This window comes from Peromyscus californicus, unplaced genomic scaffold, assembly GCF_007827085.1.
Source record: "Peromyscus californicus insignis strain IS unplaced genomic scaffold, ASM782708v3 Scaffold_3__1_contigs__length_106647218, whole genome shotgun sequence".
Lineage (NCBI taxonomy): Eukaryota > Metazoa > Chordata > Mammalia > Rodentia > Cricetidae > Peromyscus > Peromyscus californicus.
The window spans coordinates 91084932-91103023 of record NW_026294551.1 but is presented as its reverse complement, the minus strand read 5'-3'; the positions used below and the strand labels follow the sequence as shown (position 1 = coordinate 91103023).

Here is an 18092-nt window from a genome sequence, read left to right as displayed (position 1 = left end):
CTGCCTGTGTGACCATCGCCCCTGGAGTCCGGGCACCGCCCAGAGTGGCCCAGCGCCTGGAGGAGGTCTCGGCGCCCCGCGGCCCCTCCCGAGTGTCAGAAAGAACCCGCGCACCCCGCGCGGGAACGTCAAGGACAGGAGGCCAGCCCCGCCTCTCCCGCGCCCTGCCGGTGCAAACTTTCAAAAGACGCGGCGGTGGCGGCGGCCCCGCCCCGGCACGGTTGGCGGCGGGCGCGGGGGCGGGGCGGGCGCGCCCGGGCCGGTGGCTCCGCCTCCTCTCGCCGCCGCCCGCGCCGCCCATCTGCCGCCCGCCGGTCGCCCGTACAGCGGCAATGCCCCGCAGCCCGGCCGCGGCCCCCGGCCCGCCCAGCTAGCCCCGCGCCGCGACTCTCGGAGCAGCGATGGGCAACACGGTGCACCGGACCCTGCCAGGTACGCGCGGAGCCGCGCCCCGAGGTGGTGCGGAACGCTCGGTCCTCCCCGGGCAGCCCCAGCCGCGGAGCCCCGGGTGCACGCGGGAGTCTGGCTGCCTGAGCCTGATCCCCGGAGCCGCACCCCTACCGGGCCGTGCAGCCCCTGCCTGGTTCTCCTGGCCTTGGCCGTGCGCCCCGCGCCTTTGTTCCAGCCCGAGGTCGCTAAGGAGCAAGCCCGGGGCCATCGGGGCTTCCCCCGGCCGGAGCCTCCAGGGGGTTGCGGGGCGCGGGTGTCCCGGGTCCCCGCGCGCGCATCCCGCAGGCGCCCCCACCACACGTGCTACTTCTTGGCGGCGTTCCCACGTGCGCCGGGCTGCGCCCAGCTCGGGTGTCCGCTCAGCTGGGGGTTCTCCAGCCCCATCTGAGCCACTCCTGCGGAGCGCATCGCCCCCTAGTTAAAAGCGCCCTAGAATTTCCCAGACCCGAGAAAGGCTGTGGGCGAGGGCGAGGGGCGTGGGGCGGGCGTGCGGAGGCAGGGGGACACCACACCTCGTTGAAAAAACGTACTGATGGTGGAACAGGTCAGCTCGCCGAGGCTCTGTGCCACTGCCTGTCTGCAAAGAAGCGTCCTCGTAAGGAAGGGCACCCCGATTTTACACACGAACAAGCTGAAGCTCAGATGAAGAGAAATGACCCGATACCAGGCCGTGGTGGGGGACTGCAAGGGCCCTGTCAGCCCGTCTGCCCCGCCCCCCCCCCCCCCCCCCCCCACTGCCCCAAGTCTTCAGAAGTGTTTGGGCATAAAGCTGAACATTCGCAGCATTTTTGGGCAAAGGCTGGGTGTGTGTGTTTGGTGGGGGGTAGCTCAGAGAAGAAGCAAGTTGGCTTTAGGTCAGATTTAGTGCCGCTCAGCTGACACCCCACCACAGCCCTTCCTCCATCAGTTACCAGAAAAGATTTGTCTCCTCGCCTAGGGCCAGCCTGGGGTCCAAAGGCTGCTGAGGAAGGAGACAGCCCCTTCTACTGATAAGCCCCTGGGCAGCTTTCCCTGGATGGTTCCTACTGTCAGCCAAGTGGAGTCACAGGCTGCTCAAAAGCAGAGGTGGCATTGGAACCTGGGTCTGTACTAGAGGGGACAGCTGCTTCTTGTGCACCTGGCTACTGCCAGGATGGGGAGACCCAGCCACCCATCCTGAGGGAGCTGAGGTGTCATCAGAGATGGCAGTCACAGAAGACTGTGGGTGAGACACCACTCCACTGCTCCGTGCTCAATTGCTTCATCCAGAACGTCTGTGCTCATCTAGTGAGGTTTTAAAAAGCCATCCTGCCACCTGTGGGTCACACTTGGAGTAAGGGAAGGGAACAGGCAAGTCTCACCAGGTGGCCACACATTGCCTGAGACTCGTGCTGTGTCCGTTCCCCTGGGGCCTGGTGCTGTGGGTGGGGCACTCTAGGCTGGGGCTCAGGGTCAAGACAGGTCACCCCATGCTGTATGTAAGTGTGGGAGCCCCCTAGTGTCTGAGGGACCAAGTGAGGGGAAGAGAAGGCCCGTCAGCTAGCAGGTGCCAGAAATGTGAAGGTCTGTCTATTTTCTCCAATCTTCTGGCCGTTAGCTTCTTGAACCTCTACACCCAGCCCCTCACGCCTGGAATATTCTTCCTTGTCCACTCCATGCCTCACCATCAAGCTCCGTGGTCACCGTTTCCAGGAACCCTTCTGCAGCCACACTCTCGGCTTTAACGCCGGGACACCCCCTGAAGACTGCTTGTTCATGTGACCGTGCGTGCGGCACTGCCACTACCTCTTGCTGTGACTCTGTGTGGGGTCCCATGAGGACAGGGCCCATGCTGTGATCATCTCGTTCCCTTCCCCGCTTGGCTTGCCCATCCGAGAGCCTAGTGCCTGGCGCAGGCTCAGCACCGGGTGGTGGAGCGCAAATGGAGCCTGCATCTTTGGCTGAAGGAGCTCTTGGCTCAGGCTTGCCCTGAGGAAGCTTGTGCTTCTCTTCTCAGGGAAGGGGCACGTGCGTGGGGTTCATTCCACAGGCCTGGAAATAGAGAGCTGGCATTGGCTGAGCACCTGGGTTCCAGGCCAGGCTCCCTACATGTGTGGCTGCAGTCACACACCAACGCGATTCTTAAGGCTGCTGCACTCCCATCGGGCTGCCTGGCAATCCCCCTCTGACCTCCGTGCGGTTCCCCCTTCCTTCCCTCAGGCCCCTGCTCTAGACTGGGTCTAGACACTGTCGTTCCTCCCCAACCCCCGGCCCCCTTTGCCTTGTGGTTCTCCTGAGCATTTGCCACACAGTGTGACGTAACGTGCGTGTGTTTGGTCACCGCTGTATGTTGAGTTCCTGGAGGAGGGCTAGGATGGTTAGTGAGTGAATGCATAGGCTTATTCTCCCAGCAACCCTGGACAGCAGGGTCATCACTCCCATTTAATGGATGAAAAATCAAGGTTCAGAGAGGTCAAATGATGTATCTTCTTCTACAGAGCTCCTCTAGCTGGCAGCGCCAGAATTGAAATCCAGGTTTATTTAGCTCCAAAGTCCTCAGTTCCCAGGCATTATCCTCTCAACCCAGGCCTAGATAACACTTATTAAGTGCCCCTGGTTCAGATAACATTTATTGGGTATTCCACCTTGCACATGACTTGCACATGACTTTTTACAGGACACAATAAGGAAATGCCAAAGAAAGGGAAGTGCCCTTTGATTGGTGGTGGGAATCTCCTTGGCAGCTCTTTCAAACTGCACCAGCATATTCCGATGTATATCCTTGACCCTGGAGTGAGCACAGATCAGCAGGAGACCTTGCATCAGCTAAGCTCTTACTGTGTACTTCACCCTCCCTTTCCAGATGCAGATCCACCCTGCAATGTAAGGTATCAGCCCCCTCCAGTTTAGAGGACACAGAGAGACTGGGTAAGTCCAGCTCACACAGGCTCCAACTAAGCTGGGACTTAGCTGTCTGAGATCCACCAGGTTCCTAATGCCATGTGGTGACTGTTTTTCACTTCACCAGCCTTTCTCTGGGTTTTATACGGGGAAAATAAATATATAACAGGTAGAAAGGGAGGAGGGCAGCATTCCAGGATGGCGTGGGTAGGAGAAAGAGTTCTCCCCTTTCTCCTAACCATTCTAGACTCTTCCCTATGCACCTCTGGGGTTCACTGAGCACTGGTTGGAGGAGATGCTGAATTCAAACTATCGACTTGGTTTAGTCATTGAGTTGGCCAGTGCTTGGCCAAGCCAACAGCTTTCAGTGTCTGCTCAATGGCCAGTTGTCTGGGAGTTTTAGTTGAGGAGGTATACTGAGTCTATCTGGGCCCCCACAGGCAGGCTGGACCAGACCTCCAGTGGGTGTGTTTGAAAGGGCCATCTTTGATTTCACAGGCAACAAATGGAGGCTCAGAGAGGTCAAGGGCAGCGGCACGACTGTAGGGGAGAGAGGCTGGCTCAGGCTTCCTAACCTACCACATAGCTGGCGGCTGCCAGTCTAGAAGGGGTGTACTCATACCTGCCTTAGACGACCCTTTCCACAGAGCTCCTCTCCCCATCCTCCTAGACTAGACTGCTTGGACCAGTGGGCCCAAACAAGGCCCTCCTAGACAAAGCAAACTGGTGAAGCCCTGTAGCTGCCTGGCCCTCTGCTGCCCAGCGCCCTGTCTGCTCACCGAGATGGTGTTCCCCGAGCGAGCAGCCACTGGTGTTCCTGAACCGTGACTTTTTCAGCCCCTGGGAAGGTAGCAGTCTTGGTCACCATGCGGTAGCCAGCCAACGAGTAACAATGGCGTTTCTCTTCACACCGTCGGCCTTCTCTCAGCTGAAGTCTGGAGCCGAGTTGAGTTTCTTTTGTAGTGTAGCTGAGTCTCTTAGTCACAGCAGCTCCTTCAACTTCCCTGAGACCTCCGTGCTGCTGACTAATGCTCAGGAGGGCTGGGTAAGACCCCTTGGTGAGGGCCTATAAGGACGCTGCGGGCTGGGCTATGCAGACAGTGGATGTAGGAAGAGAAACGGGGGTCTGTCCTGTGTGAGCGCATGGTAGATGAGTGGTCTGTGGTCTGGACAGAACAGGTGGCTTCTGTTTCATCCTCTCTGCTTCCATTCTGCCCCTCCCCTACTGTGAGAGATCAGGAAGGCTTCCTGGAAGAGGTTACCTCTGAAAGGAAGTCCAGCTGAGTGTCTGCTTGCCCTTGGGGTCCTATGTGGCTTGGTGATTTGGTTACTCTGTGGCCACCAACACCTGTCATGTGCCAGGCATGGGGTACAGTCTTGAATGTCACAGTCAGAAGGGACACATGCCCTCATAGTGTAGAACCAGCTTAGTGCCACCCTATCCCCAAGCCAAGCCCTATCCCCAAGCCAGGCTGGGCCACCAAAGTGCCTGTCTACTGTGGGTCAGTACCAGCTACGAAATGCTCTTTAACGATACAGCGTGGAAGAGGTACTGGCATGCACTCATTATAAAAGGATTGTTTTTTAAAGATGTGTCTTACTATTTTAATTAATGTATTTGCATGTGTGTGAGATTGAACACAAGTGCCGGTGTCCTTGGAGGCCAGAGATGTCAGATTCCCTGAAAATGGAATTACTGTGCTTGTAAACCGTCTGATGTGGGTGCTGGGAACCAAACTCAGACCTCCTAGGAGAGCAGCAAGTGCTCTTAAATGTTGAGCAGTCTTTCCAGCCCTAAATATTTGTTTTTATTTACGTGTGTGTGTGTGTGTGTGTGTGTGTGTGTGTGTGTGTATGTGTGTATACATGTACGTGTACCACATGTGTGCAGTGCTTACAGAGGCCAGAAGAACATTCCGATCCCTTGGAGCTGAAGTTATACTGACTTAATAAGCCACCTATTATGGGTACTAGGAACCAAACGCTAGTCCTTTGCAAGAGTGGTACGGACTCTTAGCCACAGAGCCATCTCTGCAGTCCAAGTGGATTCTTTCGAGACAGGGACTCACTCTGTACAGTCTAGACTGGCCTTGAACTCAGCAGTCCTCCTTCCTCTGCTTCCTAAATGTTAGGGTGTCCCCACCACCTGCTAGGTTCATGCTCACGTCCATGTGACAGGTCAAATGTATCTCTCTGATGGGCACAGCCTGTGTTGACAGAGGCCACTTGGCTCCAGGAGAGGTGAGGGCAGAGCCCAGACCTTAGGATAAGGCCACACTGCACCCCAGACCATGAGCAGGAAGCAGGAACATAAGGGGCAGCTCCCAGGCTGGCGGGGTAAGTCGAGTAGTGTCCTGGGAGCAGTAAGCAAGAAAGAGCATCACGGTCATGGTTGTCATTGGATAACGACCTTCCCAGTCCTGCTCCTGGGCCATAAAACTTGGCTGGCAGGTGGCCTGGTGGCCCTCAGCCCCATACCCAGGACTGGATGGGAGGACTCCCTTCAAGCGCATTGGTTTCAGGTTCTCAGGCTCTTCCCAGAGCACCTGCTTTTCAGACAGAAAGCTGCCCATTGGGCAGTTGGCACACTCAGCGAGGGCAGGGACCACAGCCTGGTTTTAAGGAGTTGGGTTTTGGTGGTAGAAACCAGTAGACACAGCAAGTGATGGTGACAGAGGAGACCCGAGGAGGATGTGGGGAGGGCTTCCTGAAGGAGGCACGCTCTATCCAAGGAAAAAGGCTTTGTTGGGAAAGTGGGAACGGCTGGCGAAGGCAGAATGCCTCCAAGTCCAAGACCCCAGGTTCAAGGAGAGGATGGGAGCAGAGCTTCAGAGTTCTGGGAGCCAGTACTAATGGGGTGACAGAAGGGTTGTGGCAGTAGGGGGATCTGCAGATGGGGTGCAATCTGCTCTCTGGCTTCCCCGTCAGGGCCAGGCTGTTTAATCGTCCACGGGTGAGAAGAGGCGACTCTGTACCTCGCATCTGTATTTAGTGCTGTGCTCTGAGGGAGTAAAACAGAAGTGCAGGGCTGGCAGTGGTAGTGCTTGAAGCCGAGGGTGAGGGGCAAGATGAGGAAACAGACCCCGAACAGTAAGGTCACCTACCCTGGGTCAGGTGACTAAGAAGTGTAGCAGGTGACCAACCCAACCCCAGGCCTGCCCTCGGGAACCTTTGTCTCTCATCAAGTGACTGCCCCTTGACCGTATCCTAAGCATCCTGGGACACACTTTGTCTGTCATCTGGAGGTGGCATCCCTATCTCAGGTGCCTACGGTGAAAATGTCCCCTCCCAGCACCCCTTCTCTGCATCTACAAAGGTGGGTGTGGCTCTGCACTGGTCTCTTGGAGGGTGTGTGTGCCTGCCTAGTGGAACTCGAACACCCGGGTGATGGCAGACACCACAGGCCCACATTTGCTCACCTGAGCTCCGTGAGCAAAGCTGAGAGGCTGGCTGCCACACAAAGGCAGCCTGTCCCCACGCTGGCCATCACTGACACACAGGCCAGGGTCCTTGATTATCTACGTGGATCTGTGACCTGCTTGTCCTTCAGCCAGCCAGGTAGCGTAACCTTCCAAGCCTCAATCCCTTCCTGGCACATTGAAGTGATACTTCCATTCAGATGTGCCAAATTCTGGACCAGTAGAGTGCTCGCCTGGCTCCTTAAATTGTGAGTCCACCCAGCCAGCAAGCTGCTCCGTGCTGAGCCTGGATCAGGTGCTCTCGAAGGGGACAGACACAGAGTAATAAGAACTGCTAATGTGTGTAGCGCAGCCTGCCTGTCCAAACACTGTTCTAAGCTAGCACGCTTGTTTAACCCTCCGCCCAGGCCCTAATACCCACTGAGGTTAGCCCCACGTAACTGGTGAGAAACTGGTACCAACAGGGACGGTCTCTTGCCCTGGGACACACAGCTTCTGCCAGTTGGCGTGCAGGAATGCTCTTCCAGGGACTGCTGGATACAGGAGGGCGCCCCTGCAGGTGAACTCTCAGCAGCCCTGTGTTCTCCGGTTGTCCTGAATCCTGGCCCCCTCCTCCCCTGCAGGAATGATGGATCGGGCATGCTCCAGGTGGCCTGTGGGTTCACCACGGGACCTGCCTGAGAATCCCTCCGGTCTGGTGTACATATCTCCAGCCCTTGCCAAAGCCAGTCAGGGGACAGCCACTGTCCTGGGGCTTTCTGGAGAGCACAGCTGGGCGGAGGCCCACACATCCTATGGAAGTACCGCCATTGGCAGCTTGGGGCCTCCAAGACCTATGAGCTGTTTTCAGACACGATGGGCAGGGCAGCGTGGGCAGAGGTCTGCTGTGTCCAGAGAGACAGATTTTAGCACTGAAGGACTTCCTCATGTCAGGGCCTCCAGGGCAAAGGTGAGGGAATGCTTGTCACAGGAGTAGCTTAGCAGAGCCGGACATCACATGGACCCTGGGAAGACAGTCCACTCTCCAGTCCTGGGAAGAAATTCCCTGGTGTGCCAAGGATGCCATCTGTGGCCCTCCCAGCCTTACACCTATGCCCCCCTACATAGTCTACAGGGGTTAGACCCATTTTACAGATCTGGAGATTGAGGTGATGGGAAGCTACCTGCTTCAGCTAATCCAGCCAGCCTCTTTGTAGTTCAGCTCAGTGGTTCAGGTGTTTGTGAGCATATCCTGGAACCTCCACCCAGGACAGCCGCCAAGCTTCCTAACCCTTCCTCATTCTTCTCACAGGGACTCCACGGGCCTAGTGATACCCTACCTCAGGCCTTTCCTCCCACTGGTGGGGAAAGCTCTTTAATGAGTAAGCCATTTGGGGAAGTGGATGGGCGGGGGCATCTGGCTGTGGGCTGGCAGAGTGCCCAGGGCATTTTGTTTACACCCTCAACACCACCCGGTTTATACCACAGTTATAGCCCTTGGGCATGTGTTTTCTTCCCCTTGGCCCCCCAGGATGATGGATTTATGAGATGGGTAGGCACACGCTCCACCTTGTGCCTCTGAAGCTGGGCTCAGTAACTTTCCACTGTGGGCAGCAACTCCTTGGGCCTCAGGAGAGCTTCCTTTCCCTCAAGGTTCTTGGTGTTCAAGGGCAGGAGATGGCAGAGTGGAATTTCCATGTGTCTGGGTTATGGCATAGGGCTCCATCCTGGAAGGCAGAGGCTTTGTTCTCAGAACCAGGGAGTCCTGCGTCACATTGCCCCATCTCCCGTTTGTCAGACTGGGCCACTGAGGTCTGGAGCCTGGCCCAGGGTCTCAGAGCAATTACAACGGGACTTTGGCTATAATCCCAAGAGAGATGTTTGAAAGAGCCCTGGTCTTAGAAGCAGTACTGAGTTCCAACCTCTGTCTGTGTGTCCTTGGGCAAGACAGTTGCCCACTGTGAGCCTCCATCCCCTCGTTTTCTTTAGGGTGAGAATAATGACGGCACCGTCCTCCTTCTCGGGGTCTGGAAATGAACACCAGGTGGAAGTCAGAGCCCTGCACACAGTAGGGCTCCATGAGTGTCCTTTATTCTTGGAGGCAAAGAATCTGCACTCCCCAAAATCCTTGAGATGAGGGATTAAGACCAAGTTGCCCTGTCACACCCAACATCTCGTGTCCTGTCCCATGGAAACAAGCGTAGGCTTTCACTGAGGTGTGGCTTACCTGTGCCCTCGCCGTGGCCAGCCCCTCTCCATCTCCAGAAATGAGCTATAGAGTGGCCACAGGGAACCAAGACCCGGTAGGAAGGAGGCTTTCACAGGCCCAGCACACACCATCCCCTCCTAGGGCAGCAGGCTGTCCTCAGGGGCCTGTGAGACACGGGAAGAGCCAGGCTGGGGTGCAAAACCCGGGTGCGGTCACGGCATCTTGACTCCGGCTTCAGCTGGCTGCTCGGGACCTCACTGTCAGTCCACCTCAGCCTGGCGGGCCTTAGGCAGTTCCTCTGCCTCTCCAAGCCTCCAAGGACTTCTAGCAGCCACCTGGGTCTCAGGGGCAGGTGGTGGGCCTCAGCTCCCAGAATCTGCCTTCCAGCAGGCTCCTCTCTAGTTCTTCCCTGATGTCGGGGTTGCAGGCCCTTGGGACTCCCCTCCCCCACCGTCACCGCTTTCCCTTTTTAGAAACTTTGCCTTTGTTCATCCCAAGTTCCGCCAAACCGTGACCTTTTTTGAGGCTGCGAACCAGCTGATTGATGGCTTCCACTGCCACCCTGCCTGCCCCAGCCAGAATCCCTTTCTGTGCCAAGCTCCACAATGGCCTCGCTTACATCTGCAGCGTTCTCCTCGCAGGTTGGGATGTTAGGGAGACCTGGGGTGAGCATGCTGTGCAGTGTGAGTCTGGGGAGAGAGGCAGCCTTGATGGAGATCCTGTTCCACCCTCCGCTCCGTTTCCACCCTGCAAGGTGATGAGTGAGTGTTCCCACGAACACCCGACTCTCAGAAGGACCTGCAGGGGCTCACCTGGTGCAGTTTTTCCAATGCCTCTGCTCTGGGCACCACCTGGGTTGGGGGAGTGGCTGTCTGCAAGGCAAAGAGAGAGGGAGAAGCACAGGCCTGGGCAGCTCTAGCCAGCTTATCAGTGAGCGCTGCCAGGGCTGCCTGGAGAAGCGCCACTGGGGGGCGGGGGTGGGAGGGCTGGACCAGGCAGGAGTGTGTGGCAGTTAGACATGATGTTCAAAATCTTGGCTGCCTTTCTCATGCCTGTCCTACTGGGCCATTTGGACAGGCAGGGAAGAAAGGAAGGGTCACAGTTTGAATCTCATTCTTCAGAGAGGTACATCCACTGGGGGCATTGTCCAGCTTCAAACTCTTCAGCAGCCCCCAAGCTTTCTTGGAGACCTCCTTTGCCTGGCCTTTATGATGCAGCCTTTGTGATGCAGCCCTTGATTCTCCCTGCATCCTCCTGCTCCCTTCCCTTCTGTCTGTGGGGTGGCTCTTTCCGACCTTTCCTGTGCGCTTTGTCTGTGTGTCCTTCCTGCTGCTGTCAGCTCTAAATCTACCTCCAGGGGGGAAAGAGATGGCAGGGGAGTCCTGTATGTGACTCACTGGGACATGTACCCCACAACCCACACAGGCGCTGGCACAGAGCAGATGCTACAGCGCTGTCAGAATGAGGAGGGAGTGACATACTGGGGAAGGAATGAGGGACATTCCCTCTGGCCCTCACAGCCTTGGGGCCCTAACTCTGAAGCCAGCGCCTGTAAGGCTGGAGTTTCCTGGGTCCTTTCATCAAGTGGCAACCTGGCCGAAGGGCCCGTGGAGTTAGAGGGACAGTGAGATGATACTCTGCCTGGGCTCTCATCTGAGTCAGCGCCGCTGAGGGGCTGCTACACCGAACAGTCCCCAGAGAACAGAAAAGACTTTCTCCCCAGCAGCCTGGAGGGACCCCCAGTCCCCACAGCTGTTGACTGTGGATAGTTGTTTGCAGAGCAAAGGGGAGGCGGCCAGTGGCGGCTTCCAGCGCGGGCTGGCCCTCTTCCACCCCGGGTACTGGCCAGCCAGGGCTCTGAGGCCAAGAACAAAGTCCCTTGTGCGCCTGTTGCTGTGTTTGGCAGGAGAGCCTGGGAGGGTTTGTCTTTTTCTAGCCACTTCAAACCCACCAATGGAAAGGTCCCTTCTGCTGCCAAGGACACCCAAGTCCGTGCCCTTTTGGTATGGCGGGAAGCCTCGTTTTTCTTATCTCTGAAGCTTGCCCTATACACACCTACACATGCCAACGCTCCATGTTTGGGGCTGCCTGTGGAGCTGGTTTGCATTTTGAACTTGAGCAAGTATTTCTTGAACCAGACATTTCTCACTCAAGGTCTACAATCTAAGGATTGATGATCCAAGTCCAGGAAGCCTCGAAAGTTGAGTGTCAGAGTCTGTGCATGGGGTGTGGGTGTGTTCCTGGGGAGAGAAGGCTGTGCACTGTTTATTGCTCTCAGTAAGGCCTGTGACTCTGCCCTGCCCTTACCCCGTGTTTCAACCAGCTGCCCTGAAGAAGGCCAGGTGGGAGCAGGGCCCTGAGCCTGGCCTCACAGTCTCACTTTCTCTACCCGGTTGGAAATGGAAGGTAGTGAAAACAGACTCTGCTGGGGAGGGTGTTTCCGGCGTAAGTCCTAGTGTGGGGGGCCTGTGTCCAGCCCATTTTAGGAACCCAGCAGGGATTCCCAGTGAAGGACAAGCTCCTGTTAAAGGTGGGTGAGCCCTGCTCCTGGCTGCAGCCAGAATGCCATCACTACCAGCCCTGTGAAAACTCCCAGCATACCTGGCAGTGGGTGCTGTTTCCTCAATGGCATGAGGTTTGGGGTTGATTGACAGGACACCTGTGCCTGACACGGGCTGGCTGTTTAAGAATAGGCCTCTGTCTGTGGACAGGAGAGGAGCTAACACTAAGAGTTTGGGGTAGCATTTCCTGGTCAAAGCCATGGGCCCTCTGGGAAAAACTATGTCCCTGTACACCAATTAAAGAAAGAACCAAATGTTTTACAGACACCTACTGTGTGCTACACACCGCACATCACACGAGTCTGTGCTGTCTAGGCCTACTTGAGGCTCAGAGATGTTAAGCATGGAGTTTAAGGTCACACAACAAACATACAACACTCCCTGGTTTGAGCTGGGTGTGTATGGCTGCAGGCCTGTGCTCTGGAGCCCCAAGAGATCTAGCTGGAGGTGAGGGCCTTGCCTACTGGTTGTACTTTGATGGAGGGCATGACTGTTTACTACCTTTCTGCTAAGTGCCAGGACTTTGGGAGGCATCTGAGTATGTTCTCCCCATCCCTGCCAGCCACCTCAAGGTGGAGAGCTAAGGTCACCCACCATTTGCAGGTGACAGGACCACATCTTTGTCAGTCAAAGGGACTTTCTCAAGGGCCCTCAGGCAGATTAGTAGCAAAGCACAGACTGAACCCAGAGTCACAGCAGGAGCCACCCAAGGAGCGTTCACAGGCTTGCCTAGGACTGGGCAGTGGAGATGCCTAGTGTGCCTTGCCCAGTCTTGAATCTTCATGCTTTAGTGTCAGGCATTGTTGCTCCAGCTGAACTCTAGAAAGACCCCCACCACACCCCAGAGTGGGGCCCGAGCTACTGGCTGTGAGGTTCAGGCAGAGACTGTCCCTGCTGTCAACCACAAGGGTGACTTCGGAGATCCACTCTGTTCCACTTATCAGAAATCCCCTCCCTGACTGGGTCTCATGGTTCCTAGATGGGCCTCACTAACCAGGAACCTTGGCTGTGTGTGTGGGAGGAAAGGGGCATGGTTTTGTGCTTGGTGTGATTTGGGAGCCTCATCCTAGCTGAATGCCTTTGTCTGATTCTGGTCCTGGTGTCGGCAGCTGTGACAGGACATTCCACAATGAAGTGCCAGGTAGGCCCAGGCCGGGGTAGCATGGGTGTATGCCAACAGAGCCTTAGCGAAGGTGGTGAGCTACTGGGTCCTCTGGCTGCTACAGAGAAGAGGTCTGCAAACTGGGTCTGTCTACCGGAAGTGGGACGGTAAGGAGAGGATTCATCGTAAAGGCCAACAGCAGTCATGCTGAGATGCCTCCATCATGGGGCATGCAGAGTGGGGGACCTTGGCTTGTTGTGAACTGTTCAGAAATGAACAGTTCAGTGGGTATGGGGTTGCCAGGATTTGTCTTCCCTCAATTTTCTTCTGTTGATTGTCCCTGCTGAAGTGACTGAATTCAGTTTCCTGCTGACATGGCCAGAGCCTGGCTCTCCTCCTAACTCCAGTCCCCTGTGTCCCTGGACCCAGCAAAGCAGGTGCTGGATGTACATCAGGACACCCACTGGCCTTTATTTTAAGTGTCTTCACTTGGTGTCAAGAACATATCCGTCCTACCCACCACCGCTCTGGTGTTCTTTGCCTCTCATCAAGCCTCTGGCCTCAGTGGGGGGAAAGTGGAGTGTTTATCCCTCATTCCCTGAAGGAAGTTGGGTTGTGTAACCAAGATTAAACAACTCTGTCAGTCTGGGGCCTATGGGTGAGTGCTATCCGAAGGCACAGTGGTGTCTGCAGGGAGCTTACCCCAAAGTCACAGAGGCTGAATCTCCCCATCTGCCTGCCCACCTACCAGCCCACGTGACCAGATTGGGCTCTGGAAACACCTGCTGAGGCTACTGGGCTGTTTGATGGGGAGATCTGATGAAGAGATAAGATGGGTCCCCAGAGCGGAGCAGGAGAGAAGTAGTCACCCAAGGTCACAGCACACTTGGGTGCTCTGAAGGCTTTGATCTGTGGTCCTATTAATGCTTCCTGGAGAATTCAGCAGATGCAGGGGACCTTGGTCTTTAGGCCCTGGAGGAAGCTGTAGCCCATGTTTGTTGGCCTGTCCAAGGCTGTATGTGCGTGCTGCCCCTGCTCGTGGCCCACATTGGGCATCCTGCTTGCTTGGATTTCATCTTATAAACTCCTATAGGTCTTTAATTGGTGATTCTTCTCATTGCATTGGTTCCAAAGATGGCTGCCTCTCCAAAGCCACCCCTTCCTGCAGGCAGTACTGGCTGGCCAAAGGCTGGTGTGTTTTTGCATAGCCCCTTTTCGCCTTGGGTCATGCCATCTGGTCTGAGTCTCCTGGCTTGGCACTTATGACCATCCATCTGAGCCCCAGGACATGGACAGCACATGTACCAACCCCTCACACAGTGGCTGCCCAGCCTTGGCACCCTGAGCCTCCACTGCCGCAATCCGCTGCTTTTCCCACAGCAGCCGACTCCCTGCTCTGCCCACGGCACTCCCCTCTGATCTTTCAAGACCCACCTCTGTGGACATTACTGCCACCCACAGCTCCTGGGTGCTGGGGCATGTGCTGGCCTTCAACGGCTCCTTGTTGGAGTGAATCCAGCTGGGACACTGGAGAGATGCCACTCTGTGGGGTCTGCAGAGAGTAGGAGCGGGTGAAGAAAAGACCGAGTGAGCAGCAGCGGATGGAACACTTCGACACGTTGCATGCCGCTCTCTTGTGTCGCTTCAGAGCCTCTTATGAGCGCTTCCTGCAGCCCTCCTGCCTGGGCCCCTCTTGCTTTATTGTGAGAATGGAAGGGGGGGGAAGGCAGGTACGACAGAGTAAGCGACCCTGGATGTTGGCTGGATGTGTGGCGACTACCCAGCTTGCAAGTAAAAGCCACCCCCAAGCAGAAAGGTCCGTATTGGCTAACCACCAGGGTTGCACCCCAGCTTCTGGATTTGAGGGCAGACACCCCAGGAGCTGGACATGGTGATGGAGAAGGAGGGGCCGTTGTGGGCAGACAGAACAGCAGGTGCGTGTGACTGACACGTGTGGGAAAGGATGGGGTCTTACTGCAGCCCAGACCTGGTGGGTGTGCCTGGACAACCCGAGACAACAGTGGCCCTGACACGTGTGCAGCTGCACTGGGGTAGCCTAGTAGAGTCCGCAGAATCGGGTTACGCCCTGACTGACCTGAGCTGGCACCTTGCCGTCCCTCCACTGGCCCATGTCCCTATCTGTAAGTAGGCTGTGGCAGAAGCTAATCCCTAGAGGTAGCTAACATCTAGGCTAGCAGGCAGCCGCTAGCCTTTATCAAGGACCTGATTCAGCCAGGCCTTGGATGGGCATGGAAGGTGTGGTCGAAGTCCTGCCCCTGGGTCCACACCTGGCACAACCCTACCCTTCCCCTTCCCTCTGCTCCCCTTCAAACATGCTCCGCAGAACCAAAACGCCTTTAAAAAGCAGGTTCTAGTCATTGAGTGTTGTTTTAGTGTTCAAAGCAAATATATCAAGTGTTTTTATTTCTGTGTGGAAATTTTCTTAGAACCTTTGTATCTCTTCTGCCTTCAAGACATGCTCAGAATCTGACCCTTCTCGCCACCTACTGGCCTCTCTCCGATCTGAGCCTCGTGATCTGGCAGGCCTGTCCAAGCTGTGGATCTCCCCACAGCCCATCCTGCCCCGGTCTCCAGGGTAGTCTTCCTCTCTCAGCACTGAGCCTTCCATAACGAAGCTCCCTCAGCATTGTTAAAGAAAAGGCAAAGCTCTATAAGCCCCCACTCCCCCAGCTCCGGCTCACCCAGACCCGCTCCCCAGCTTGCCCACACTGGCTCCTTGTTGCTCAGCCTTATCAGCACTTTCCTTTCCTGGGGGGCCTTTGCACTGTGTTCCTGCCTGGAGTTCTCCTTCCTAAACCCTCAGGGCGCATTCCTTCTCTTCCTCTGGTATTCTGTTCCAGTCCCCCACAGGGAGGCTCTCTATGCAAATCCCAGGGCTGGTTTTCAACTCATTATTCTCTGCAGTATTCTCCCCCCCCCACCCTACCCCCCCCCCACCCCCCGCCAGCGCACAACACTTCATTTGTTGTCAGACTCATCAGAGGGGGACCTTTGTCTCGGGACAGGTGTATGCCCACTGCCTAGCATGCTGGCTGACCATAGTAGACCTTTGCTTAACGTTTGCTAAGCAACTAGTTGACAGCAGCCCCTGAAGGTTTTTTTTTTCTCCTAACGAGGGACTCTGTCCTGCTCCTTGGCCTGGCATCATCTTCGGCAGGTGGGTGCCTTCTGTCTGAAGAGGCCTGCTCCCCTTCTCAGCTTTTAGAGGGGCCATGATGTTTTTTTCTGCCTTGCTCTGCCGCCCATCAGCCTCAGGGTTAACCAAACCCTCCACCTCCATCCCTGAGAGGACCACAGCACAGTGCACGCTGGGTTGAGCGTGGGAGGAGTGTCCCCACAGTGGCCTGCCATTCTTCTCAGAATGTACTGTGGTGGCCTGCTTTGAGAATGGCCTCTGCTGCTGTAGTAAGTGCAGGACTCCTCCCCGCAGTGACCACCCACCTGCCACCTCCCTTGGAGTGGAGAGAGGAAGGAGGGGAAGGTGACTCCCACTCCGTTCCGGGCCACCTGGGTTCTGACCAATGGCTAGGTTCCCTGAAAAGGCCCTCAGAGCAAATCTCCATAGAAATGAATCCCCAGAAGGTACATTCTAGAAAAGCTAACCACCTGACCATCAGTGAAGGGGGGAAAGCCAGAGTCCTGGCTGAGACAGCTCTGGAGCCTTCGAGAGATAGATCGTGAGGTTACCAGTGGTCCATCACAGACCCTGGGTGTCCCGCCATATTTGGGCATTTGATCCACACGGCCTTCCAGCAGTGATGGGAGTTTACTGGACCCATCTGGAGACAAGAAATCAGTGGAGAGAGTGACAGGGTTACCCCCACTGTTGCTGGGAGCCTGGGGCTGCAGGCTGCTTTAGGAATCTCAGAAGAATGTGTGCACCCCAGATCCCTAGCTCGCTGTGAACACAAATTTTAAGGAAAGCAGCCAGACATCCCCACCGTTCCTCACAGAATCCCAGCACTCTGCAGCTCAGATGTCGTCCTGGGAGGAAGCTTCTTGACTTGGGGGTGGTTTGCTGGAGATGAAGAGGTCATCTGACCCCAGGCCAGGTGGTGATAAGCTGGGTGTGGAAAGGGAGCTCTTCAGTGCACACTCAACATTAAACCTTGGGTTGCCGTGAAGTGTGTGCAGTGACTTGCCATGGTTGGGGACAGGGGTAGGGGAGCCCCTTAGGTCTAGGCCAGAACCTTCTAAAATGTATCCATGCCCAATCTAAAGTGGAATTTATGGAAATGGTTAATAAAATCCCCGGCGACAGGAGTACCAAGCGCTGACATGCTTTCTCTCTGCCCACAGACTCCAGCCCTCCCGCACGCCTCCTAGCCTCCCGGCCTTGTTACGGCCCTGGCCCCGAGAGGCGAGCGGTCCTGGGCGAGGCACCACGCTTCCACGCTCAGGCCAAGGGCAAGAACGTGCGGCTGGACGGCCACTCGCGCAGGGCTACGCGGCGCAACAGCTTCTGCAACGGCGTCACCTTCACGCAGAGGCCCATCCGCCTGTATGAGCAGGTGCGGCTGCGCCTGGTGGCCGTGCGTCCTGGCTGGAGCGGTGCCCTGCGCTTCGGCTTCACTGCGCACGACCCGTCACTCATGAGTGCTCAGGACATCCCCAAGTACGCCTGCCCCGACCTGGTCACACGGCCTGGATACTGGGCTAAGGCGCTGCCTGAGAACTTGGCACTACGGGACACGGTGCTAGCATACTGGGCTGATCGCCACGGCCGCGTCTTCTACAGCGTCAACGATGGTGAGCCGGTGCTGTTCCACTGTGGCGTGGCCGTGGGAGGCCCACTCTGGGCACTCATTGACGTCTACGGCATCACCGACGAAGTGCAGCTGCTGGGTAGGTCGCTTGGCACAGCCTGTGTGACCGTAGCGTTTACAGCCCCGGGGGCTCTGCTCGGTGTGCCCCCCATGGGTCTTGATTCTCACAAAAACAATGACGTCCAATTTCCAGAGGAGGAAACTGAGGCACAGCGTTACTTTTGTTGCAGAACTGGGAGGGAACCCACGTGGCCTGGGCACAGACCCATGCCTTGGCCAGCCAGCTTGTCACTCTTAGACCACGATTCACTCGTTCATTCACTCCCTCTTTCACTCATGTGTTCATGGGCCACCTCCTCCAGTCCCGGCATGCTTTCCTCTGCTGGCTTTTATTCACCCAGTAGATGAACTTATGCCAGTGGGCAGTCAGGGGCAGCATCCAGAGCCAGGCTAACTGTGAAGAAGCCTGAGGTGCTTTGGGGAGGCCCGCGTAGTGCTGAAATTCTGACTGTGGATGCTCCCAACGTAAAAATTTTCTCCCATCATCTTGAGACACTGTATGTAGTCTCATATATATGTGTGTGTGTGTGTGTGTGTGTGTGTGTGTGTGTGTGTGTGTGTGTGTGTGTGTGTGTGTGTGTGATGTATACATGTGTGTATAAATATATATATGGCCCACCCTACCACTGAGCATGAAGGACACACACACACACACACACACACACA

The 18092-nt window shown here is 56.2% G+C and overlaps 1 protein-coding gene across 1 annotated transcript in view; it reads left to right on the top strand.

Annotated features, from left to right (window-relative positions):
• Positions 1–293: 293 nt before the first annotated feature.
• The window catches only part of Neurl1b (neuralized E3 ubiquitin protein ligase 1B), a 31985-nt gene continuing 14186 nt past the window's right edge, over positions 294–18092 (top strand). Inside the window, exons 1-2 of the mRNA XM_052758950.1 lie at positions 294–432; positions 16900–17445. Coding sequence (XP_052614910.1) covers positions 402–432; positions 16900–17445 — 577 coding nt within the window. The 5' untranslated portion in view covers positions 294–401. The remainder of the gene's footprint in view (positions 433–16899; positions 17446–18092) is intronic.